Source organism: Micropterus dolomieu, linkage group LG05 (assembly GCF_021292245.1).
Source record: "Micropterus dolomieu isolate WLL.071019.BEF.003 ecotype Adirondacks linkage group LG05, ASM2129224v1, whole genome shotgun sequence".
NCBI classification, from domain to species: Eukaryota; Metazoa; Chordata; class Actinopteri; order Centrarchiformes; family Centrarchidae; genus Micropterus; species Micropterus dolomieu.
This window is the reverse complement of record NC_060154.1, coordinates 10,778,589-10,805,103: the sequence shown is the minus strand read 5'-3', so window position 1 is coordinate 10,805,103 and position 26,515 is coordinate 10,778,589. Positions and strand designations below refer to the sequence as shown.

Genomic DNA, 26,515 nt, shown 5'->3' with positions numbered 1-26,515 from the left:
ATCTTTTGTTCTACTTTTCAAAAAATGAGCACATCATTTTAACAAAGAAAAAAACTTTTTTTTTTCTTGTTCTCATTCTATAACTACAGTTCCCATAATGCTTTGGTTTTTATTAGAAATGAGGGGTGATGCTGGACTGCTCCAGTGGTACCACTAGAGAAAGGCCAATCGCCATAATACCCGGTACCCCAGGCTTTCTCACCATAACATTTGTTAATCTTGTTTTTTTTTTTTCCTTTTCGCACATATATTTATCACTAATACTAAAACTCCACTCCCTCTACGATTAAACTGCTCAAATTAATCCAGACAGATATTTCATTATTGTTTCCTCCTGTTTACGGAGCCAGAAGCAGGAGTCTCCGAGGATCCCTGAATGCAGCCGCAGTCAATCACACCTGGCGTTAATCAGCTGATGACGCGGCTTTTAGGAGGAGCAGCTTCAGTCATCTCATCTCAGTGACTGTGGGTTTTTCTCCTGATATTGAAACATGAAGCTGTCAGGACTGTTGGTTGTGTTTGTACTCCTCTGTGCTGATCGGAGAAGCTCCGCGAAGTCTCACCCCAAACCGTCCTGCCGTTACCCTCCATCTCAGTGGTGTCGGTCCCTGGAGATAGCAATAGAGTGCAAGGTGAGTAAAATAAACACACTGGTATCTATTTACGGGTCAGTGCAGTGATATTTTCATGTTAGTCAGTTAACATATGGGATCACAGCAGAAAATGCTTCAATATTCACGTCGGTAGTGGCCCGTAACAAAGCTGATTAAGCCCACAATACAGTCAAAGTATTAATTTCCTTAGTAGATACGTGTTTATGTAGAAGCAAAATAAATTCAATACAAGCTATGGAAAGCTTATCTTTTGTTAAATGACTTCTAGATTATCTCTTAGTGGGATGTTTTTCACCCTTTTATTGCTTAATATTATGTCAATATGGTAGACGTGTTTCATGCTGTAGGATTATTATGCCGCAAAAGAGGAAATGGCAGCCACACGCTAAGAGATACATTTTTCTATTTTTCTCCTTATTGGCCTGCTTTTATTTTTGGCCATATCATAGGCCTTTTAGGTTTTATTCTAGTGAGAATTCATAACCTGTATGAAGGAAACACTGATAATTTAAAATAAATACTTTGATCATTGTTGTCCCACCCAAACTAAATGGAGTTCAGTGGAGTTTAAAGTTTCCCCCATCTGGCTCTAAATGAAAGTCATGCTTCAGAAATTGAACACCAGTGGTCCCTCATGTGACCAGGGGAGCAGCTTTGGGTCAAATCACACAAACACTAAATCAGCATAAAGAGAGAAGGACAGAAAAATAAATGGTACAGTGGGTTTAACTTTGAACATTGAGCTACAGACTATATAGCCAAGCTGTCATTGTTTGATTAGGTGTAATGCTGCAACTCATGATTTACATTTTCACTAAAATGTGTACACCAGAACCTACAGTGATGTCTTCAGAGGTGCCTGTTTAACACCCACAAAGCTCAATTTACAATGAAATGAAAGCAAGAAAAGCAAGCAGAGAAGCTGTCTTCAGTGAATCAAAACAGTCTTTTAAAATGTAGCTGTTATTATATTCTTGCATTTTAAAAAAAACAATAAGGGATTTGCTCCACTCTTTCTTACATCAGCATTTGGATAAAAATCATGCCCTCCTGTTCATTGTCAAGATTAGTTGTTTAACATAATGATTTTACAAATTATTAACAAATAAACTGTCAGGGTAAATACCAGTGGTGGCATGTACATTTACTCAAGTGCTATACAAGTTTGAAGTAATTACCACCTACCAAACGTTTTAGGCATGTGGTGTTCCAGTACTTTGTCCCTATAGTATACATCAATGTATCAGTGATTATAATCCAAAAAGATAACATACAATCTTTTGAAATGAGCCATTCTGCATAATTAATACTTTTCCTTTTGTACTTTTAAGAATGTTTTGCTGCTATTACTTTTGTACTCATTTAAAGCTTGAGTGTGGAACTGTTGCAAACAAATGAATGTCCATTACATTCAAGCCCTCCCCAAACAAATTTAAGTAGTTTGCTCTGTATTCGTTTCTCATGTAGGTTCAGAAGCAGTGTATGGAGGTGAATGCTACCAGACCAAACTGGGCTGTTCCCCCAGTATCTGTCATTCTGTACTATGAGAGTCTGTGTCCAGACTGCAGAGTCTTCATCACCCAGCAGTTCTTCCCCACCTGGACCATGCTGCAGGACATCATGACAGTCACTCTGGTACCCTACGGGAATGCTAAGGTAGACTGATCATCCTCCTCCTCTTTTAATGCAGAGAGTCTCTGAAAGTGGAGAGAAGATTTCAAGTGTGTGTTATGGGAATTTTGTAGTATTACAAAAATATAAATATCCTTCTCTTGTAGGAGCTTCCATCAGCAAACTCTTCCTTCATCTGTCAGCATGGAGAACCTGAATGCCGAGGAAACATGATTGAGGTTTGCACATTTCATCACCTGTACTGCTGCTGTCATGTATGTTTAATACAAAAACATGACTTTTGATTTCTGTTCCTCAGGCCTGTATCATCAATTTAACGGGACACTCAGCATTTCAGATCGTCTACTGCATGGAGTCTGCTGCAGATGTTCTCAGCGCAGCCCAGCCTGTGAGTATCTGCTGTACCTGAATTTAACTTCTGGTTTTTAAGACATTTTACTCACAAGCTTAATTGAGATTTTGAGATGCAGTCCAATAAAGGGAGCAGCACTGGCGGTCAGATGGGTAAAGAAAAGTGTTTAAAAAATATTAAATTTAAATTGGCGATACATCTACAATTTTGTAGTGTTGAAGTTTCCATTAAATGGAAAGCAGAGTGCTATTTTCTTTACACGTTTCCTGTAAAAACGCACAAAGGTAGGGAGGGGCTTATTGTGGCTATTAATTGGTGGTTACAGTAAACGGTAGCGCTGAATGTGCGTTACACTCCCTCGCTTGCCCGGCTCCGGTGCCCATTCCGGCGCTGCTCCCTACCAGCATTGGTTTTCATACAGAAATGTTTCTTTGCAACGACAGTGTAAAACTTAAAGCATCAACACAAACATCTGAGGTATACAAGAGCGTTAAAAAAATGAACAAAGCCTGCAGTGTTTCCAGCTTTAAAAACAGCTAAAATCCCCAAAGACTTGCTGTGACGTACAAGGTGTGTCGTGTTGCTGATGCTCTGTCCTTTCTCAGTGTCTCCAGCTGTACGCTCCGTCTGTCTCCTGGACGAGTGTTGACTCCTGTGTGAAAGGAGATCTGGGATACCAGCTGATGCACACCAACGCTGTCATGACCAGAGCTCTGAGCCCCGTCCACACACACGTCCCCTGGGTCACCTTCAACGGGGTAAAACACTGATTGCACGCTAGACAAGCTATGATAGATGGATATAAAGTAATAAAACGTTTTCTGCTTGCCTAAAAAGGCAGAATTACAAGTATGACAATTTTTAATGTCCTACTTAAGACGCATCTTAAGTCAAGTACTAATGCCACACTGTAAATATACTGTTACAAATGAAAGTCCTGCATTAGTAAAAGTAGTATAATCAGCAAAATGTACATAAAATAGTAAAAGTACTTAATGCAAAAAGTGTCCCCTGTGACTGATTGTTACATGATTTTATTATTCCTGGATTAATGTAAAATGATTTTACTACTGTAGTTGGTTGAGGTAGGTCGACTACTTTACTTGTTTTTTTTGTAATTTCTTTCATTTATGGATTAATCTGCTGTATAATTCGTAATTGATTGGCATGTACCAATTCAGAAACTGCCCAAACCTAACTTTAAAAAAAAAAACCCAGTAAATCCTCACATTTCAGAGACCATTATATAATAGTTGCCGATTTTTGTTTCAAATATTGACTAGTTTTTTTTTTTTTTTGTAAAGTACAATATTTCGCTCTGACATGTAGTGAGCTTGAAAGTGGTATGTACAATACTTGAATAAATGTACTTAGTTACATCCCACCATTGTCCAATTGCATTGACTCCATAAGAGTAGAACTAATTGTAAGAGGAAACTTTGTAAAGATTTTTAACAAAATGTTAAGTAATTCCACTGACTGTTTCTATTCTCTTTACAGTGGAATTGTTTGTACATTTAAACAGCAGATTGAAGTTTGTTTGAAGTAGCTCTGTATAAAAACTGAAACTGATTAAAACTGTATTTAGGAATACACAGAAGAGAATGAGGACAAAGCGATGTCGTCCCTTTTCCATTTGGTCTGCCAACTCTACAAGGTGAGGACTATTGAGGTATCAGTACAGGTAGAAATACATGTTTGGAACCTGGGCAGGTAATGGTTCAACAGAAACCAGAGAGGAAATTATGACAGGCACTCAACATAATACTTAAAAGGTTTTTAGAGGTTTGCATTTGTTCCTTACTGTGTAGTAAGTACTAAAATGCAGACGTGTCTTGTCTCAATCAGCAATATCTATATCTGTGAAGTGATTCTGCTCCTATGAATTACATTTCTGTGACTGACTCTGTCTTCAGGGGGTGAAGCCACCAGCCTGCACTGGAGCCCCGGTCAAACTGAGCAGAAGCATCTGCTGAGCAACTTTAAACTGTGTGCTACCTGCAGGAAAACGGCAAATAACATGCATGAAGTACCAAATCAAACCCATTCTAACATATTTAGCTTTTAGTAGTTAACAATGTGGATGTGAAATCAGTGAATTTTTATGTGCCTCTTGTACTCTGATGGGATCAGATATGAAATTGAAATAAATCCGTATAGTTACACACAGCTCTTGAGTGACTTTTCTATTTGGGGGGGAAAAACCTGTGATTTTAAAGGGTCACTCTAATGAACAAATAACAAACAGCCAGTTTGATAAATTTCCATATAATTTATTGGCATTTTCCAATTAAAACACCCTGAACTCCCGAGACTCTTTTGGCTTAATGAGAAACAAAAATATAGTTCTCTTCTTTAACAACATTGGAGTGGCAGATGGTATACATACTTGTAAAGTATACTTGAAGATTTAGGCTCCAGAACAAAAAAATGAAATGTCCTAAGTTACAGTACTTTGTCTCGACAGACACATTTTGAAGAATAAATATCTTTAATAGAAGTTTGCACGACACAGGCGGAGGAAAACGAGACTGCATGAACATCAACGGTGGCAGTATCAGCGCAACACAACAACGGAGCAAGAGCAGGATCTCCTGCTCATCAGTACATTTAACACTTTATGGCACTGATGCCTTCCTGTAAAGGGCCACAGCACTGAGTTTTAACATGCCGATGTAACCACCTGTTCATTCAGCTGACTGAAAACTGTTGGCATCTGAAATCGATTTAAGTTTCACTTCCACAGTAATCAATGAAAATGCCATGCTGAACGAGGGAAGTGGTGTGTTTCCTTGCTTCAAAATTGAGGTATTTTCTAAAAGCTTAAAATGATCAATTTGTACTTTGTGCCCTGTGTAGTTTGCACACTGCTTTTGCAAACTACACAGGGCTTCTCTGTAAATGTAAAAACTCATCACTTCCTGTACTGCAGGAGAGCTACCGACAGCTACCAGACAGTGTTTACAGACTGGATCACTGCTGTGAATGTTAGATTCACAAAACAATATGAAGGTTTCGCTGTTTTGAGAGCTTTACCAGTAGTTTAGTGGGGGGGGAAAAAAAAAAGATTTATCATTTGGGGGTGATGCTAAAATAAAGGCCAAGAGGCTCAGAAAATATAAAGCGTTTGCCATGAAAGCAGACAGTCTGCCCCCTAGATCCATTTGTGTGCAAGTATAAACTTTGGCCTGTTGATGGCGCTAGCGGTAAAGTCTGGGCATAACCAAGACATTTTATTTAACTACTCTGCAGCTGATTAGGTTTACATGGCATTTGTATTGTGGAGTTTTGACACTTTAAGCTAAATATAGTGGAGGAGAAAAAAAAGAACGTCATCTACTAAATTTCATAATTTGTTTTCACAGCAATTAATTTCTTTTGTTAAAATGACAGCAAATACACTAAGAGTATGTGTATATTGCTGCTGTCACTAGAAAATGAAAAGTTTTCTTATCCTGATTCTGTGTGTAGATCCAACAATGTTCTGATGCTCGGCAGGTTAAAAAACAGCATAATGGTCCTTTAACAACAGGATCCAAACACCCCTATCACATGTAAGGCTGACCAATAAAGCTTACTAGCTGAGTTAATGAAATACTGTTAGACTAGTGTTTTCAACTACTGCCTGACCAGGAAGTGCATCGTATGTTGTTGTAGTGCTTGTTTGCTTCCTGGTCTTTCTACCTCAGTGACGGCGACAAACACTGCTCTAGACTGAAATCGTACTTGGTACAGAAAGACTCCTGAAATTACACACATTCTCAAGTCTCAGCTATCTGATTAGGAAAGGGCTGAACAGGCCAACCGTAAGCTGCACAAAATCTAATAAATTGTCTGCTTTAAATACTGTTAACATGTATCATTCATAAAAACTAACACTATAAAGTCAATGACTTCGATACAATCATCAGGTTAAAATCTCTAGTGTAAAAATGTACAGCATCGTAGGCTGGCAGGTGTTTGTGTGTTTTCAACACTTATGGCACACAGTTATCCCAGTCAAGCACTATATCTACCAAATAAGACTGACAACCTGATGGAGCACAATCTGTTCAGTTTGAACTACAGGCGATTAATGTCTGTCGGCTACTTGAAACTGTGCTTCTTGTGATCTCTACATCAGAACCTGTCGGCAGGGCGGGAAAGTAACACCAAGGTGATTTATTTGGAATAATAAGATTCTTCCTGATTTGATGGGAACCCCCTCCCCCACTATATTTAAAATAACAAAAATTGAGGAAAGGAACAATCAGGCTCAGATTCACTTGAGGTTTGAGAAAGGAAATAACCAGCCAATAAACTGCTTTGACATCAGCTTAACAGTGTTGCTAAAAGCATCTGCGCTCCTGTCAGTTTTTGGCCATAAATAAATTGAATGTAGGTGAGGAAATCATGACAGGTCTAAATTAAAGGATGAATGTGGAAATGTATTTTAACTGTCAACAAAGCCCATGAAAAAAAGACCAAAACCCACAATGAACTGATCCTAATGAGTAAATGTTTGTGTAGCAGCTTATACCTCTGTGTCATCATCCATAAACTACTAAAAACACATCAATGTTGCACAGGGAGACGTGCTCCTTCATAATGAACACAGCCACTGTTGTTTATTTTGGATCAATCACATATATACTATCCACTTTCCTGCTGCTGTAAATAATTAAACAAATATTTACTTCTGTTGGAGTCTCGTTTGTTAAGAAGTACGCTGCCCAGCTCCTTAAAGAAAGCCTTTTAAAAAAAATAGAATAAAAATATATTTTTTAAAAGATTTATGTCCTGGGTAGGAACAAATATTCTTGGGGCGGAGAGCCACAGACAGGGTAGGGAAGTCGGGGAGCATTGAGAAAGGAACTAACACATTATCGGTTTCGGTCTTTTCATGGGATTTGATAACGAGACAAATACATCCCATCAGGTAAATACATATACCAACCACATCCTTAAAGGTTAAAGCATGCTTTTGCCCAACATAACAGAATCAGAGAGCTGTGGTATTCAACGTAAGCTTTGAGATGAACTGTTAGCTAGAATATTAGCTAACAGTACAGCTCAAAGCTTCTGTGCTAACATATTTTGACCACATCATATTAATTTGAAGGTGAGGCTTAGCAAATCATAACTAGGACCACTTTACCCATTCACAGTATCAGTTCTCTAACAAAAAATGGAGAATAAAAGACAGATAAAGATAATTTTCTAGATCTTGCTTGTGCCCACAAACTCATTGTTTTTTAAAAGTGGTTAACAATAAAAACTTTGTAAATACTGCAAGGTTATCTGGACCTCAGTAACTGAAGCAGCTCACAAAATAGAGGGAGTCTTATAATTCATATTTTATCTGTGAATTTCTGTCAAATCCTTTTAAGTTATTTGTTGAAATTAGTTTCCGGTCCTGCCTTCCGGTTCCTTGAGTCAGATGTCCTGTGATCTGTTTGTGTGATCAGTAGGCCTACAGTGGGTGAAGCCCTTTGTGTGACTGAATAGTAGAGCTGAATGACAGAGACGGTAAAGTGCTACTGCGGACTGGAGGCACCCTGATAAACAATGCTTTTCAAGCACATAAACACAGACAAGACTAGCAAATGTACAACAAACTGTTCAAAAAATCACAACCTAAACACCATTCAAAATCATCTCAGGTAAAAAAATAAACTAATTATACAGGTGGTGTCTTTTGTATTTTCAACGGGTGAGACTAGGGTACAGTCTTCTTCAGTGTTCAAGCTCTGCGGTGCTACAAGCTGGTTTAAATATATATTATTGGATTGCTTCAGTTGCCAGATCTTCTATTAAAGGGTTTTAATTACATGTAGAGATGCACAGGTTAAACAAAGTCTCACTTGTCTCTGTTTTGGAGGTAAATCAAACAGGAAAAGACTGTTTGGGGTCAGGGTTCAGGTCAAGGTTACCCACTACATCTGTGCTACATTAGATTTATGTTTCTCTTCATCCCCTGAGGTTTAGGTCCACTGTTTTCTCACAACTCACCTACATCCTGTATTTGGTAAAATGATTCATCTCTCACTTCATTCTTAAAGAAATCATACTCACTTATTCCAACCAGACTCGGTAATTTCATTTCCTAAATTAAAACTATGGTGCAAAATAAATTCCAAAACCCTGTCAAACCACAGCGATCCTGTGGATGAGGATCGCTGCACGTCTCAATGTCACAAACAGTTATTTTGAAGGAAGACATTTTCCTTTACCTTTTGTTCTTCTTGTTAGAGTATCGCCCCCTTGCCTCAACTCTTCTTCCCAGTTAAAATGCAGCAGTCTTTGTCTGGGACGCTCCGAACTGAAGCTACAACAAAGCAGGACGGGACACAAAAGGCCAATCAGGCACCCAAAGAGAGGCTAAAACTATTCTTCTTGGTAAAATAAAAAATAAAACAGAGGGGGGGCATCCCTCTGTTCTCCAGAGAGGGTGCGTCCAGTGTAAAGGGACTTTAGTGATTTTACAGACATTATTGGTGAAGGCCTGCCCTGCCTCCGTCTAACCATATCCAGCTCTCATGTCTTTAAGGCGGGGCAGGTTGTGCTGGTTGTTACGTGCCCATACGCAGACAGGCCACCCCGTCGCCCTCCTGGCTCAGTTCTCTGTCCCTGTCGGCACCCTCCGGTCCCAATTCTCTGTCCCTGACGGTGCCCTCCCGTCCCGGGGAGGCCAGCGTCCTGTAGGGGAGAGGGCTCCGCACCGACATGGCAGCCAGATTCAGGGTCCGAGATGGGTGAGGTGAGGGAGGACGGTACCTGCTGCTGCTCCGGGGATCTGGGGACAAAGAGGGGGAGGAGGAATCCTGGTGCCGCTCCCCACCCGACTGGGACTCCTCCTCTAGGGGGCTTTCCAGGTCAGAGTCCACCTCTTCCTCATCTTCCTCTTCTTCCTCCAGAGTGAGTTCAAACTGGAACTTGTCTCCTCCTCCTCCCCCTCCTCCCGAAGGGACAGCCCCTCCTGCTCCCACAGCTTCTCCTCCTGGTCCCACCTCAGCATGGTGCTCCTCAGGGCTAGTGGGTGACGGGCTCCGGGGGATCATGCTCTGGTACCATTCTCTGTTGTCCTCCAGCGTGTCCAAGATGTCCTGGGCGTCAGGGTGCACCAAGTCCGCCCATGTCTCCCACAGAGGGTGGACAATGTAGTCAATAAACCCCACCTAGCAAAAGAAAAAATAATAATAACCATGACTTCAACTAATGTTTTTTTCTTATTATTAAGTATTTTCATCATCATCATTTTCTTGTTAAATCATTTAGTTGTTAGGTCCAGAAAATGGTGAAAAATGTCGATCAGTGTCATCCTCAAATGTCTTGTTTTGTCCACAACTCAAAGAGAAGTCATAGAGCAGTACAGAAATCAAAAATATTCACATTTAAGAAGCTGGAATCAGTGAATTTTGACATTTTTTTGTAAAAGATGACTCAAAACGATTAACGGATTATCAAAATAGTTGGCAATAAATTACTAAACTACTGAATTAATTGACAGATTTCGAACCCCTATGAAAGTGGTTTAGAAACATTCAGTCATGTGTTTTGTGGAAATACGGAACCTGTATTCCCTTATTTATTACAAAGTAATGATCTGCCTAATTTGCAAAACGTGAGCTATGTACGTTAAGTAATTAAATGCTTGATACATTAAGTAGCAACATGGTATTGGACAAAAATAGCAAGTTAGTTAGATAAAAGAATTTTGGCACATTTTAAATTATTGTTTTGTTACAACATTTCAATTACTTCAAATCAATACATTTATGATCATGATTATGTGTGCTTATTTGTAGCTGTTCGATGTGTACGTGATTGGACAGACATTCGCGAACGTAGATAAAACAATTAGTTGACGCTTAACAATAAAGAAGGACACAGTGAGGTTTACTTTTAATAAGATAATTACCAAAACCTTGCTTACATGCTCTTTGATGTTAACCTGGAGGACCTCTATTTCCCCCTCCATCCCTGTGTGTCAGTGGGCGTTACCTGGTTCTTCTCTATGGAGGCGTTGTGTTTGTCACACATGGGGCTGATCTCCATGCCCTTGTCTCGCTCTCGGTCTCCCTGGGTGAAAAACTCCACCATGATGCGGTCCGTCCACTGCCGGTAAAGCTCCAGCGGTTTGGTTGGGTTACTTAGGTCGGCACAGTGGACCATGTTCTGCAGAACCTGAAGGAGACACGCAGGTGATGGGTTTCTTTTAGAGACACGTTTCAGGCTGTTTTTCTTTCTTAGATGTGCCCTGTTTTCAAAACCTCACAGTTACTCAGAAAAAGCAATGGTAATAACTTGAGGAATTAATTAACTAGCATTCCTTTCATTTTATAGATGGATATTTATAAACCCTGTACTGATTAGATCAGCTGTTTACAGGTGCCATGAACACAGTTTGTCCAGCAGGTAGCAGCACTTTCACACTAACTCCATGTTTGAACATACAAACAGCTGTTCAGTTTGTTGTGTATGAAGGAACAGGTTTGTGTAGAAACATGCTGCTGCCAGTGTCATTTATAATTACTGTACAGTATAAATAGCTATATTTATGTTTTTTGTCTGCATGGTATTTCAAAAGCATCATGTACTTATTTGTACTTTATGTAGTATGTGTATTCTGACATTCAGTGTTAGCATGGTGTCTTCTCACCTGAATGCGGTCAGAGTAGTTGTCTAGCAGCAGAACTCCCAGGCTGGTCACTTTCTTGGTCTCCACCATTGTCTTCATGTCCGCCAAGAAGTTCATGTGTTTGGACATATCTGTGGCAAGCACCTAATGAAGAGGACAACCGCACCAACAGAGACTCAACACATCTTTAGTCACTCTGTTTCAATGAAAGGACAGATGTTCATGCTTACCATGAAACCTGTAAAAGCCATCCATGTACTGTGGTGTTCTTGTTTCCTATACTTCTTCAAGACTACTATGGCCTACTGGATCTGTAGGTTGGTTATTGGAGTGCGTAGTGTGGAGTTATTGCAAAGAGTGGAGAATTCTATCGTCTCTCAGCATTACTGCAGCAGTCCTGAGCTATACCTGTGCTGGTTCTGGGTGTTGTTTGGCACAGGGTCACTGCCCTCAGGTTTTCCATTTCAATTAGAAATATTTTGGTTCTGGACCAAAACTCACATGTGAAACCCAAGGAAGATAAAATCAAGGGCAACTGGACTTGGTTGAAGAGTTGCCTCTGAGTTTAACCTTCCTTGTATAACTATGACGTGTAAGACCGAGAATCTTCACAGACGCAACAGTTGAACCACAACAACAACTACTGTCCACAACCTCAGCTGACACGGTGCTCCCTTTGCAGTCTTTTATTAGTGTGAGATTATTCAGTATCTTTTGTTTTTAAATCATACATAATTTAAAACACACCAAATGCAAGCTACAAGACAAAACAAAACAAAATACTTATAAGTACTTTGTTTTTAGAAATCAAGATTGTTCGGCATGTTCTTACCAAACTCATAATGTGATAAGCCCTTGTATGTACTCACTAATCCAATTTTGTCCTATTCTGTTGGGTTTTTTTTGTTGTTGTTGTGTATTTTGCCTTTTTCTTAACACTCTTTGATTCCCCCCCTTTGTTTGTTCCATCCAGCTGAAGATGAAAAAAGGAATCTCAAACTGTTTGTTTTCTCATCTATCAACTGCATGATGATATTTTGCCACTTTGCACCCTTTTCAAAGTAGGCTGTGTCCAGATACATAAAGCAGGATTTAACAGTACACAAACGGTACGGAACCATGAACAAAACATACTGACATATCAATATGTCATATAAGAAGGGCAGCAGTCTTACCATGTCGATCACCATCTTGCGGAGGGAGTCTCTCTGTTTCTTGCTGAGGTTTTGGAAGATGTCACAGTTTTCTTCTTGGAGCAGTTTGAAGCCCACGGCAAGGTGGTGATTCTCCAGCACAGAGGCATCGTTATACATTAGTGCTAGCTCTGAACCTGCAGAGATGTAGGTTGAAATTGTTAAAACCATATAACAGCCTCAAAGATAATTCTGGTTAATTTGGATTTCTGAATGAGTGGTAATGGTATCCATGTCTAATTAAGCTCCAGCTCAAGTGCAGCTTAAGTAAAAAAGAGACTCACATGCATTGTTTCAATGTGTTATTATCACCTTATTACTGAGGCACGCAGCTAATTAAACCGTTCTTAAATATGTGTTCCTGAGTTCAGTTCCTGAATGTTTTCTGTTTCTGTAGTCTGCAGTGTTTTAATGTATTTCTAACTTTAACATCTTTAAAATGTTTCAGCTTTTATATAATTAAAATATACTGAGGTAATCTGTGTTTGTTAATGTATTTATTTCAAAATAAAAATTCCTCAGGTGTATAAAATGTTGAGGTTTTTGTTCTGACGCCTGTAGTTGTGTATAGAGTCAGAGAGGAACCTACTGGTGTTTATTAGGAACTGGTTGGTGACTCCTGGGTGGTCGACATCATGGATGGCACTAGCAAACAGGGCAGCCATGACCTCCAGGTCTGTGAACACCGACTGGGAAAAAATACATTGATTATATTGTAACTATGACATATTTTGAACAAAAAGAAACACTAAGAAGTGTTTTGAACACTGTGAGATCAGGTGTCTGCTGTAGAGCAAGAGATCCACAGCTGTTGCATGCATGATTACTATCTGCATCCCAAAGTCTATGAAACTTAAAATTTGCAAAATTATCACTCCAAAAACTTCCTCAGCTCACCTCTAAAGCAGGGGTGGACAGGAGGACGTGTGTGGACTGCACCACATCAGCTGCATGAATGTTGTTGTGATAAGCTACGTCTGCATGGTAGTGGTCCTCCAAGGTCAGCATGAAGGTGACAAAGGTGTCCATTGGGATTTTAAAGGTTTTCAGAAGGTCTCGCTCCTTGCAGGTTGAGGAGGGAGAGGAGAGAATCAGAGTCACAGCAACCACAAATTACAGTTCATCTCTTCTGTGGTGTTGATTCAAACGATTAGGGGAGCTGCCATTAATTTGCCTGCAACCAGCAGATTCTTCCTTAATCCAGCTTGGTGGATTTTTTCAAATGATGTCTTAATGATTTGTGGATGTTGAAACAATACACCTAGCAGCATTAAAATGTAATAAATGTATTCTCAGTCTTCGAGCTGAGGGATCCTCCTACCTGGAAGATGGAGTACATGATCACCGTCAGAGGGCGGTTTCCGGAAAATTCTGCTATCTTGAATATATCCAGACCCCAACGATTAATGTCCTCAATCTCCTAGAGAAGCAAAACAGGATATCTATTAAGACACAGTGCATTTGTGTGTGCGTGGGCTTCTGTTTGTGTGCGAGTGTGTGTGGACCCACCTTGGCCAGCAGGCTCTCTTGTGGTGTGATGACTCCGAAGCGAGGAATGCAGGCGGGCGCTAAGCCAGGGCTCTGTGTGATCTTTTTCACACCAATGATCTGTGACATCGGCCTCTTCTTCTTCTCCTTCTCCTTAAGAGGTGTAGACAGGACCTCCACGTCATGTTGTTTCTCTGCAACATGTGCACAAAACATAGATACATACTGTTAAATATACACGTCTGTCTTCAAGTAGTTTCAAACATTCAGCCTTTACTTGATATTCTACTTGATTACTCCAAGTTTGTTACGTCAGTGGGATGGTGTCAGATGAAACAAGATGGCTGCTGAGTGCAGGAGTGGGTTGTTGGGCTCCACTCATGCCCTTTGTATTTTACAGTGTTTTTTAATGTTATTGAGTGCTTGGACCTACAACTTTTCTCTGCATAATAAGGGCAACCTGGTTGGTCTGAACGATGGTGAACACACTAAACTTTATTATTTTGGACATGGACACGCCATTCTCCATTCTATTTGGCCATCTAAAAGTCTGTGCAAGAACGACAGAAACAGCGTTATTAGGTCAACATCACGTCAAGACAGAGCGCGTGCATCCAAAGTAATAATGGTGCTAATACTTTTGGCTGGAGACATACATGTGAACCCAGGCCCCACGCTTGAACACCAGGTTAGCTCTGTGGAGGTAATGCCTGACACAGGTGAAGCCGCGCAGGTGATACCGCCCCTGACTACACCAGCGCATCACACAGTGGAGCTGGAGGAAATGTTGGCTCAGTGCCAGGAGCTGCCGGAGCAGCGTCATGCAGGGAAGCGGAGCGCATCAGAGCCCCATGTGAGGACATCAGACCGCGATCACACCGGTGTTACCCCGCCTGACAGATCCCCATCCGAGGACTGGACCGGGGGCTACTACGGTTGTGGGGGGCGGCGAGGGCTTTCGCTTTCGGTCGGGAGACAGAGCAGCGGCTATAGCTACAGCAGAGCGTAACCTGGGGAAACAGTCAACACGCTACACACACGCTCGGATGGCTCATATAGCCGCGCTGCACAGAAACAAAAGCATTACCTACTCTTTCAAACTGTCAATCATGCCCGTGTGCTTTGGGATGTAAAGTGCAAGCCAACGGGAATTTTAGGCGGACAGTTAAACATACGCAGCTTTATCCCTAAACGTGATCAGGTCTCTGCACTTCTCCTGGACTCAAACTTGGATTACCTTTATTTACATTACATTTAACAGAATCGTGGCTTCACAGTAACATTCCAATTAATATGATTGACATTGCTGGGTATCAGTGCTTGAGAAAGGACAGAAATAAAGGCAAGGGGGGAGGAGTATTAATATACATCCAAGACAAATTTAAATGTCACTTAATTGAACTGAACACCTCCCTGGAATGTCTAGCCCTAAATGTAACCCTATCGCCTACTATGAATTTTAATATTGTTGTCCTCTATAATCCACCTTCTCATAATATTACGTTTTATGATGAATTAAATGTTATAGTTAAACAACTGGACTCTTATAGAGAGACAATATGGTATGGAGACTACAATATCAGCTGGTCTGACAAAAACTGTAAACACAAACTCAAGGCACTTATGACAAAATTTAACTATCGACAAATGATTGAAGGACCCACAAGGATAACAAGGCAGACTAAGACCCTCATTGACTTGGCATTTACTAACAGACCAGAACGAATAACAAGGACTTACAATTTGATTACTGGACTCTTGGACCACAACATGACTTTGACTGTTAGGAAACTGACAAAGAAGCGCCTGTAGTACTTTGGTAAACCTGATCATGAAAAACACAATTCATTATTCCTAAAAGTAAAATTGTGCAATTTGAAAGGGAACTTAAAAACATAAACTGGGAACAAATTATGACACTAGATGATATAGAGGAGTGTTGTAATTCCATGACCACAGCTATTACAAGTCTGATAGAAAAATTTACAAAGCAAATAAAATCTAAACAAAAAGAATCCACGGTGCCCTGGATAAATAATGAAATACGAAAACTCATGAAAAAGCGAGATTTAGCTTTGAAAACATCTCTAAGATCTGAACTTAATACTGATCTCCTGATTTACAGAAGTTTAAGGTTTATTTGAGCTGCGGAAAGCAAAAGCCACATATTACACTCAACTAATTGACAGTGCTAAAGGCAACAATAATTCACTTTGGAAGCATTTAAACAATCTGACTAACAAATCAAATAAACACAAAAAGATTATAGAACTTAACATCAATGGCAATAATATAGTGCCACTATGACTGATGAATTGAATTCATATTTTGTACAATCAGTTGAAGAATTATCAAAAGCTTTCCAGCCAGTCGATTCTCTCAATCATTCATTGAGAGTCACCTCAACAGATTCCTTTTATATTAAAGAGGTGCCAGATACAAAATTTGCAGAAATAATCAATAAACTTTCAATTTTTAGGATGAATAGCTGTTTTCTTACAAGTATAATGATGTTCTTGTCAAACCATTGACCCATCTTGTTAATCTTTCCATAAGAACCAGTACATTTCCCAGTGCATGGAAAAAAGGAATAATCATCCCTGTGTTCAAAAGTGGTAGCCAAGACTCAGTGAACAACTATGGCCCTATATCGATTTTACCAGTTTTATCTAAAATAATTGAAAAGGTTGTAGCAGCGCAACTGATTGACCACTTAGAAGCCAGACAGCTCCTCCATCCACACCAGTTTGGGTTTAGACCAGGTTATTCAACTGAAATAGCAAACTGCTGTTTAATTCAAAATGTCAAAAAGTCCCTGGACAAGGGCAATGTGGTGGGACCTGTATTTATCAACCTTAAAAAGGCATTCGATACGGTCAACCACAGTTTGCTTTTATCTAAAATGTTAAATTTTAATTTCTCAGATGAGGCAGTGTTGTGGTTTATATCTTATCTCCAGTCTAGAGCAAAGTGTGTTAAAGTTGATCAAGACATATCTGCACTCTCAAACATAAAAATGGGCATTCCGCAAGGCTCTACACTTGGCCCTTTGCTGTTTAGTCTCTTTATAAATGACTTACCTCTGCACTGCTCAGGTGTCAGTTGTCAGCTCTATGCGGATGATGCAATTCTTTATGCACCCACCAAGTCACCTGAGCAGGCTGCAGCTGGAATAATCATCCAGTATGTCCACCAGTATGACATCCAACAGTGGCTCATTCAAAATCAGTTAGTTCTAAATCTCTCAAAAACAGTCTCCATGTGCTTTTCCATTAAAAAACTTGATTTAAAAGAAAGATTTAATATTAATTTACAAAATAAAGAAATTCATCCAGTTACAGAATTTAAGTATCTAGGATTAGTTTTAGATCCTCAACTTAAATTTGACAAGCATATAAAGAAAATCTCAAAAACAATACAAAGTAATCTCAACTGTTTCAAACTAATCAGAAGCTACATACCAAACCAGGCAGCCCTGCTGTACATGCATACTATGATTTTTTCTCATATATCATACTGCATGACAGCATGGGCACAAGCCGCTCCCACTGCAACCAAATGCATAGGCTCTCTATACAACCGAGCAATAAAAATTATGGATAAAAAACCAATACGCCATCATCACTGTACCATCCTTAAGAAATATAATTTAATGAATTTTGATAGCTTTAGCAGTCTTTGCTTCCTTAAATTGATTCACAAGTGCATTAAATCATTTAGCACCTGAGCCACTAAGTTCATTTGTTGAGAGACAAAACAGCATTCGAGTCACTAGGAGCTCCACATATCATGACTGTAAAATACCATACTGCAGGACCAGCTTTGGACAGACAACCTTCTCTGTGAAGAGCTCTAAACTCTGTAACTCATTACCATCTGACATCAAGACTGTACCTGACTTTAAAATGTTTACTTCATTTTTAATTATTGTAAGTAGGTAAGAGTTGTATATGATATGCATGTTTATATATCATGTTTATATTATTTTTTTAAATTGAAATAGTGAAGTATGTAAATTCTATTGTGTATAAAAGCGCAACCAGGGACAGGAGTTGAAAATTAGCATTAGCTACAAACTTTATATGCAGCACTTCAGTGACAAGCTTTGTTTTGACACTACGTTTGTTTGCATTGTCCCTGTCAAATAAATAAATAAATAAAAATAAATAAAAGATTAAGCTGGTATCCATACAGGTCCTATTACTCTACAACAAATTCAGCTACTTTAGAGTTCTTATAGAGCTACTGGTGTTTAAATGTATGACTATCTCTTAAATTGAACAACATGGAACTCGTGTAGAAGATGTGTGCAGGTTTTCATGCACATGTGCTGCGGAAATATGATCTCAATTATTTTTATCTAGGCTTAGCAATAGTGTATTCCATCCTGTAACCCTACCCGAGTTGACATAAACCATATGATGTGTCTTTTAGTTATTAGTCAAACTTAGACTAAGAGAATTAGACTAGAGCCAGTGGCTGGGAGGGTACTAAAAGGGGGGGGGGGGAGAAAGACACTGACTGAAATGATGCCTCACATCAAAGTTCTGCAGCTTCAATGGACAAATATTTTAAAGTTTGAGTCTCATATTTTGTCAGAAAGGACTTCAATTTCTTTTCCTTAATGCTAACCATAACTGTCTTTAAAAAGGACCTGTCCTGACTAGGGATGGGGATTGTTAATTTTTATTGATATTGATACCCTTATTGAGACTGCTTAATGATCCGATTCTTTATCGATACCACTATCAATACCTTACTATTATTTAGTGATGGTTATTTGGTAAGACCAGACCTAACGGGCATGAGGTAGGCCTGCAGGGTATGAGGAAAATATTCAATGTGCCATAACATAACATATATTGAGATGACATATCACTTGTGATAAATAAACATATATTGAAGTGTACATATTAACTGCCTGGTTGTTTTTAATTTAATATTTTAAATACAGTTAAATGTTGTTTCTAGACAACAGCAAAGTAACTCAATAACTTTATCTGACATCACAAGTAGTGAGTGACGTTTAGAGAGAATAACATCAGTCTGTATCAGTCCCTCCTCCTCTCTCGCTGGCTGCAGGTAAGTTACCAGGTAGGAGGAGGAGCGCCTGGTTTGTCTCAGCCAGCAGCTGAGTTTTTAAGACTACAGACCAGTCTATGCTCCAGACAGACAGCTTTCTATTTAGCTTGTTTTTAACATTTGGCTAATGCCAAGCTAGCGTTAGCTGTGCTTGTATAAAAACACACAGGATGAGATACTGAGGACAGAGATGATTTAATTAACCATTTCTACATGTTTAACGTTACCTTACAGACAGGTGTATTGATAAAGTACTGTCCTTTACCGAACCAGTATAGTCTTTTTACTTGCGAAGGTTTTATTGCATGTACTTACAGTAACGAGTGTAGCTGTCATCCACTAATGTTACAGTAATTTGGAGCTAACTTAACCCTCACCCTAACGTTATTCCACCGCGACGGCGCAGCCTCTCGCTCTGCTGCTGCCGCTGTGTGTGTGTGTGTGTTTGTGTGTGTGTGCGCGTGCGCGTGTGTAGGAGCCGACAGAGAGCAGGCAGAGACTGCAGCCTGACGATTTTCTTATCCACTGCGTTTCAAATTAAATCACATTTGACGCTCGAGACATAACGTTACATCATAGGACCCGCAAGTCTCGATAGCAGTATTGATAAGCTCGAACCTTATTTATTGTCGGGTTTTGAGAAATTTTGTAACCGGGTCCTTTTGTAACCGGATCTCGATCCCCATCCCTAGTCCTGACCCATGAGTATGTGTCTTCTGCAATGGGAGGGTTATGTTGGAAATGTGCAATCTTTAGATGTAGATTAAACTATATCATGACAGCAGCAAAATGCATGATACCTGATTGCTGTAATATTCTTTTTTAATGTGTATAATCCTACTATTAGTACAATTACTAATGTTACTATTAGTACTTCTACTAATCCAGCTGCCCTTGACCTCAACCTTCATTGGATAACTATGACCTGGATGACTGAGAACCTTCACAGACATACCTCTACTAACTATAGCCTGCAGCTATCACAGATGCTACTACTGGTACTACAACTCTTCTACTATCAACTACTACTACCACTACTTATATTATCACTACTGCTGCTACAACTTCTACTTTTATACTGTCAACATTTACATGTAGCTTTATGCAAGCAAAATTACTACCTCTGTTCCAAGTCCCGCTTACGATAACACTGCAAATTTCATAACAAGTGAATGCTCCAGCTAATACAAATTCTACTACTATTACTGCTGCTGCTGCTACAGTAGCTACTAGTACAATTTTAAGTGGTGTTACTGCTGTTACCACTTCTGAACTACTAGAACTACGACTATACCTCAACAATATTATACTATAACTAATACTTTACCGTGCTTTTAACTAGTACTAGCAAATTTCATGTATTTAAACATGCAGCCTGTAAACACATGTGCATCACTGTACATTGATCACATGAATTGTGTAATAACATGAAACCCGGCTTCTCCAAAGCACTGACACATTAAGGAGGCCAGTATGAATAAAGTCATAAAGCGGTCAGCGGATCTGAAACCAGTGTATTTGTACATCCCTTTTCAGCTCAGGTAAGACACTCTGGCTATAAGGAGATCTATTCACAGGTAAAGATGGTGTCACATATAGATCTTGTCTATGAGACATGCATTTACCTTAATATTAAAAAAATACACATGTAGATAAATTCATTTTAAATCATTTTCAATATGCTAACACAAGCATTTGTGCTTCTTATAACACAGACAGAATCTGTGTAATTGACCTTGTGAACCATTAGACATTGCATTGCTCCTGTAGATCACAATCAATATAAAAAACTAATTTACAAAAAATAAATTGGAGAAAATTTCAGTTTTTGAGGGAGCATCGGAAGTATATAAAATCTAATTGCAACATAAAAACAGAACAATAAGTATATTTACATTTAAGCCAAATGTTATTTATGTATACAGTTTATACTGTATGTAGACCATGGCTGGAAGGTCACTGACAAACTAATGTATACAGGCATGATTAAGTACAACTGCAGTATCTAGCCATATTGTCAGAGCACAACAAGGTGTACATTAATGTATATGAACAGACTCTATGGCAGTAGGTACAGACTACCAGTAGCAGAAAGCTAAGGATGATAGGTAAAACCTGTCAGATTCTCGGAAGCTCAGCATTGTCTTGATGACGAAGCACCGCTCATGTTTTTCCAAATGTGTGTTTTTGTAAGAGCTTCATCATGTCTACAGGTTGGAGATTTTTTTTAACCCACAGTGGAGCTTGTAATCCTTTAAGCAAAAACATGGAGAGCATCAAAACAAGGTTTCCACCAACAATATCAACATAATCTCCATATGATTTGTTGACACAAAGGTGCTGTCACAGCAGACACAATAGTGTTGGAAATGACTCATACGTATTTGTACACATCCCGGTTTGACATCACACGCTCTGACAGCCTGCTTTACTTCACGTCCACATATCATCCTTAGTATTTTTTTCATCCACATCTTTTTATTAGCACCGCAGGAGTGATTGCTTGAACAATATCCAGATCTGAACCCAGATATAAGCGCACGGCACCATAAGGGTGCAGAGCGACCTGAGTGGCAGCATCACATGAGGCACTGTCTGGCCTCTCTCACCTCTCTCACAGTGCCTCCTCTTCCTCACACCCAAAACCATGGTGTTCATTTCCAAATGCGGCCGGGCTTGATGCCGAGGCACTCACATCAAAACGGCGTCCGATTGACAGCTCCATCCTCGTTTGGCCAGACCTCCATCCTGCCGGTAGGGCTGCTGAAGACTGAGCCCCCTCCTATTGATGCAACACGCCGTCTAATAATATTGCACCCTGTTGCTACGACAACGCCACACAATGTGTCCGGGAATGCTGTCTGTCGCCGCGCCTCCTTCTCTTTCACAGAAGGAAAAGTCCTCACCTTCTCCATCGGTCCCTATTCACAAGCAGTCCTCTCCTCTTTCCTCTCCTTTAGAAACATGCTGTCTTCATATTTTCAGTTAAAATAAAATCTTCCTTCCCTTAAATATTCCTCCCTCCTTCTCTCGTTCCTTGCTCTTTAAAAGACTGATATTCTCCTCTCCCCGTTTCTTTATAAATCCTCCTGTTTCACTTAATTTCCTTCAAAAATGAACTCTTTCCTCCTTAATTTTTAAAAGAAATCTTGCATTTTACATCTTTTACCCCCTCTTCAATATCCACATTTCTTATTTCTTTACTTCGTTTCACTTTCCTCTCCCATCTCATCCTTTTTGAAAATTCTTCTCTCCTCATTTTGTCTTTATTTAAAAAAAAAAAATCTTGTTTTCTCCTCTTTCCTGCCCTTTTCAAATACTTCTCTGCAAAAAAACTGCTCTCTTATTTGCTCCAATAAAACAGAAGAAAACTATTCCTCATTCTTAAAGACCTCCTTTTCTTATGCTAATATTCACATATGCTGAACAGCAGTTTGGTGTAATGCTCATATAATACAGGTGACAGCAGAACAGTCAATAAAGCTAGAGGATGCAATTATGCAAATGCATTTCTTGATGTTAGAAGAGCTGGGCAACACCACAGACACCTCACTGGCATGTCTGGGATAGTACAAAATGTTATTTACAGAAGATGATGTTTTGGCATCCACCCCATTTATATCAATATTAAAATATGAAATAATTATTTATATTATTATAATTATTTATATTTATTATATAAATAAAAAAATCTACAGCCTCCAAAATGACCAGAAAGTTAAATCAACATGTCTCTAAAACAACGCAACAAAAACTGAACATTATAACTTTTATGAATGTAAAATTCTTTGCAGGGCTGGTGTACTAGCCTGCCTCAGTTTTAGCTGAGTGGACGTAATAAACTGGCAACTGATGCATGTTTCCATGAAACCCTGGTTTAAATTAGTGTTTATTTTAAGACTGAAGCATTCAGTGTGCACCAGCTCTCTCTTCAACAAAATGGGTGTCCATATTTTATTACATCAGGCAATAAAACTCACCTAGGAAGGTGTTGGCGATGAACTCTGACACCTGATTCCCTGAGCGGCTTGTTTCTGATAGCTGTGTCAGCTCTCGGTTCAGCATCCTCTTAAACTGTGTAGACACAACAAAACCATAAATAAAACATATGGTTGGTCCCGTTAGACACAGATGTTAAATGTGTACATAGTAAGGGTGCATGAGTAGCATGTTTAAACATCAATATAGCCGTAAACTTGGTTGTTACACCTTTTTAAACACATGACACCATGGTGGAAGCATTGCGTTCAAACTAAGACCACATTTGCCAAAATTCCTGTATTCTTCCTATCCCCCTTCCTCCCATCTGCCTTCAGCTGGTGGAAATCAGCTACTAAAACTTACTTCTACAGACAATGTATGTAAATTGTGATTCGCATTTAATCATCACTTTGCTTTAACCATCGATTTTCTGTGTTGCATTGATTACTTTTGTTTTTGTTGTTTTGTTGTTGAAAATCACTTTTAATAATCGAAATATGCATTTTTTAAGAATATGGAACAATGGTGCAGAGATAGATGATCAGATAGCTTAAAAAAATAAAATGAAAGCACAATGAAATGGATGGAAGTACGGACATAGTGTAGGTTGAAACCATAGTAAAAATGTGTTTCGCTGTACATTGTTAAAAATGCTCTGCCTAGAAATGTAGATCAAGTCGGTCAGGATGCTCGTGACTTCACTTAGTTAAAACTATTAAGGAGTATATTAACATTCATGTTACTGGGTTGGTTGATTAAATTAAAGTTGGCATAACTTTATAAAAACACAAGATACTTCATTCTCTTCTCTGGTTTAAAAGTTAAACAACAGGGGAACTCCGGTTTTGCAGCAAATGTAGACTGATGCTCACAGAGCAGGTGCAATTTTAGCACATTTATTTCTGTCTATATAGCCTCCAGTCCATGTTTACCCCTCTTGAAATACATAATTCTTTTAATATGTTATTATGCTTTCAAAATACAAGAAGAAAAGCTGTAATATATCACTGTTGTCTGTATGCAGACACCAGGGAGAAATCTGCCCTGCTGGTGAAAACCTCTAGTGATATATTCATGCCAAAAAGTTTTTAAAAACAAAGTGTTTTATCACAGCGGTAGCTTCCACACTGATTATGTAACAGCTCTGGCATGTGGTGGGTTAGGGAGGAGGGAGGGAATCTGGGTGAGAGAGTGATGCTGCAGTGGTTACACAGCTACTATGTGACACACATATGGGCACACACAAAACATCCATCCTAACATGAAACATAATCCTGTAGCTTTAATCAACATGTGTCTGTTTATCATCTGGTTTACTTCTCCTGTAGCTTTTCAACACAACTGCTCCCTCTATCATGCTTTTCTCAGGTTTTCTGCACACCATCTCTCACAAGCACAAACAAATCACACATATATCTTTACAAATTACATGCAACATTTTCCTGCTACTGTAAACCACACTACAGGTCTTAGGAATCTGTTTCACTTTACAAAATTCTGACAGCTGCTCCCACTCACATACATATCTTTGGCCTTTGTTCCCTTTCTTTCTGTTTCTCATACACACTCGCAACCACATACATGCATTGAGGCACACACAATCACAACATTCAGCCCGTCTGTAGATCCAGTCCTGAGTCAAATCCAACAGGCAGGCTCACTCAGCCCCCTGCAAAGCCTGCACTGCTGATCGATACATCCTAATGTAAACAAGGCAAGCCAGCAGCGCTCCCCGTCGCTCACCTGTCTGAGTCTCCAGCACAGACCAATGCAGAGAGCCGACACAGGCATGTCAACCCACGCATGTTCATGTTAGAGGTAGCTAAATTCCAGAACGACAAGCAGACAAGTTTGCTTGCTTAGTGACGGGCTGTAATCTGCTCACTCAGTTCCACTCCACGCTCAGCAGGGGCAGGTCTGAATGTGAAAAGAAGTCCATTTAAAAATAAAAGTTCCCACAGTCCCATGTGCTGTCCTGGAGGTGGGGGTGGGGGTGGGGGTGGGGGTCCGGAGGGGAAGGGTGGGGTGGGGAGAGGTGGAGGAGGCTGGGGATGTGGTCTACCATCGGGGGGAAAAAGGGTGTGACTGCAGTCGCTCATCCAACCACTGTCACACACTGTCAATGAGAAATAAAAAGGTAGAGAGGAAGAGAGAGAGGCTGTGAGGAACCCCCCTCCCCTTCCCTGCACGCAGTTCCCTCTCCTCTGTCCAATCAGATTCATCTGGCTTCAGGGGCTGGGTGGAGCACAGGGATCTCATTGGCTGACTGGGAGATTGAAGAGGTCTGAGTGTAGCCACCAGACGGTGGAGCACGAAGGAGGGAGGTGAGGAGATGCTGATTAACTCTTTCAGTGGAGGGAGACGCCATTCATGAAGCCGAATGTTTTTGGTCATGTTCACACTGCAGCTGCATGTGTCATAACATCTGATTTTTTACCCCTCATGTGCGACTCAGACTAATCAGAATCAGAACCAGAATCAGCTTTTATTGCCAGGTATGTGTACACATACGAGGAATTTAACTCTGGATTGTACATTGCTCACGATGTGCTTACTCATACAAAAATACAAAATCACAATAATAAAAATAAAATAAAATCAGAAACAGACTTCAGTGTAGACAACACAAATATACACACTATGAATGCTTTAATAATGTTTTCTATCAAATATAAACAGGAAAAAGGTAATAGGACTTCAGAGCTGCCCGGCACACATGGTTTGTAGCTACAGAATCAGATTCTGAAGATGTGACCTGCTTGTGATTTATATTCGAAAGCTAAAATAAATTATTTTTGTCAAGACTAAAGCAACATTCCTAAGCTCATATTTTAACATGTCAGATTTTCACACTGCTATTTTCAGCTGCCTTGACATTTACCTAGCTATATAAAAAAAACAATAACTATATATGCATGCGGGTGTCTGATGAGAAGAAGGGAGGAGAAATGTCAACTTTCGCACGTAAATATTAACGTATTGCACATTAATAGGGGCCACTAAAGGACTCAACTTCTTAGTGCCTTGGTGCATCTGTTCAAGGTTTCATTAAATCTAATTATTAATTTTCTCATTATTATTTGGGGGGGCTTAGGAACATGTTAGGGTAGCTTTAGTTAGGCCTAACGATGTCAATGGGTTTCAACCACCTAACTGTGATACACTTACAACACATGTAGAAATAGATTTGTATCATCGAGGGTCTGTATGAAGTTGAATCAAATGTCACCTCACCTTGTTGGATGCCATCTCGCTGACAGAGTGTCTGGTCTGCAGTGTCTCCAGCTGGTCCAGACACCAGTCCAGCTCTTCCAGTGTTTCCACCGCCAGCTTTTGGTAGGGCTCCTCTGAAAGGTCAGAGGCCACACAAACACATGTTACAGGTCAGTTGTTGGACTTCTCTGAAAACACCCACATGTGAAATTTTGTCAAGCGACTCAGAGGTGTGGTATTGCTCTTGTGTATAGCTGTAATGTTGATCAGCTCGTCGTGTTGAAGCTGTCCTAGTTCAAAACTGATTCACAACATGTTTGTATGTTTATGCTGTTGATTT

General features: G+C 39.7%; 2 protein-coding genes across 8 annotated transcripts in view; one reads left to right on the top strand and one right to left on the bottom strand.

Annotated features, from left to right (window-relative positions):
* Positions 1-416: 416 nt before the first annotated feature.
* Positions 417-4,767, top strand: si:dkey-197i20.6 (gamma-interferon-inducible lysosomal thiol reductase). The gene is made up of 7 exons (XM_046049029.1): positions 417-632; positions 2,082-2,270; positions 2,393-2,464; positions 2,545-2,634; positions 3,204-3,356; positions 4,187-4,255; positions 4,515-4,767. The coding sequence occupies exons 1-7, from the start codon at positions 492-494 to the stop codon at positions 4,572-4,574; spliced, it is 774 nt and encodes a 257-aa protein (XP_045904985.1). The 5' UTR covers positions 417-491; the 3' UTR covers positions 4,575-4,767.
* An 88-nt stretch (positions 4,768-4,855) lies between these two features.
* Positions 4,856-26,515, bottom strand: part of LOC123970898 (cAMP-specific 3',5'-cyclic phosphodiesterase 4D-like) — a 124,715-nt gene continuing 103,055 nt past the window's right edge. For 6 of the 7 annotated variants that reach the window (XM_046049275.1, XM_046049277.1, XM_046049276.1 and 3 more), the window contains 10 exons: positions 26,197-26,309; positions 22,962-23,055; positions 13,921-14,093; positions 13,733-13,831; positions 13,309-13,473; positions 13,001-13,100; positions 12,394-12,548; positions 11,240-11,362; positions 10,582-10,764; positions 4,856-9,755 (listed from right to left, as the gene is read on the bottom strand). In XM_046049275.1, coding sequence (XP_045905231.1) covers positions 9,150-9,755; positions 10,582-10,764; positions 11,240-11,362; positions 12,394-12,548; positions 13,001-13,100; positions 13,309-13,473; positions 13,733-13,831; positions 13,921-14,093; positions 22,962-23,055; positions 26,197-26,309 — 1,811 coding nt within the window. In that variant the 3' untranslated portion in view covers positions 4,856-9,149. Of the gene's footprint in view, positions 9,756-10,581; positions 10,765-11,239; positions 11,363-12,393; positions 12,549-13,000; positions 13,101-13,308; positions 13,474-13,732; positions 13,832-13,920; positions 14,094-22,961; positions 23,056-24,705; positions 24,923-26,196; positions 26,310-26,515 lie in introns of those variants that run through there. The other variant, XM_046049281.1, reaches the window with a different exon arrangement.

Bases quoted from the DNA above. Each gene is read 5' to 3' on its own strand.
- si:dkey-197i20.6 (XM_046049029.1), top strand. From the start codon at position 492: ATGAAGCTGTCAGGACTGTTGGTTGTGTTTGTACTCCTCTGTGCTGAT. The intron at 2,465-2,544 runs GTTTGCACATTT...TCTGTTCCTCAG, and splicing joins GCCGAGGAAACATGATTGAG to GCCTGTATCATCAATTTAAC. The intron at 2,635-3,203 runs GTGAGTATCTGC...GTCCTTTCTCAG, and splicing joins TTCTCAGCGCAGCCCAGCCT to TGTCTCCAGCTGTACGCTCC.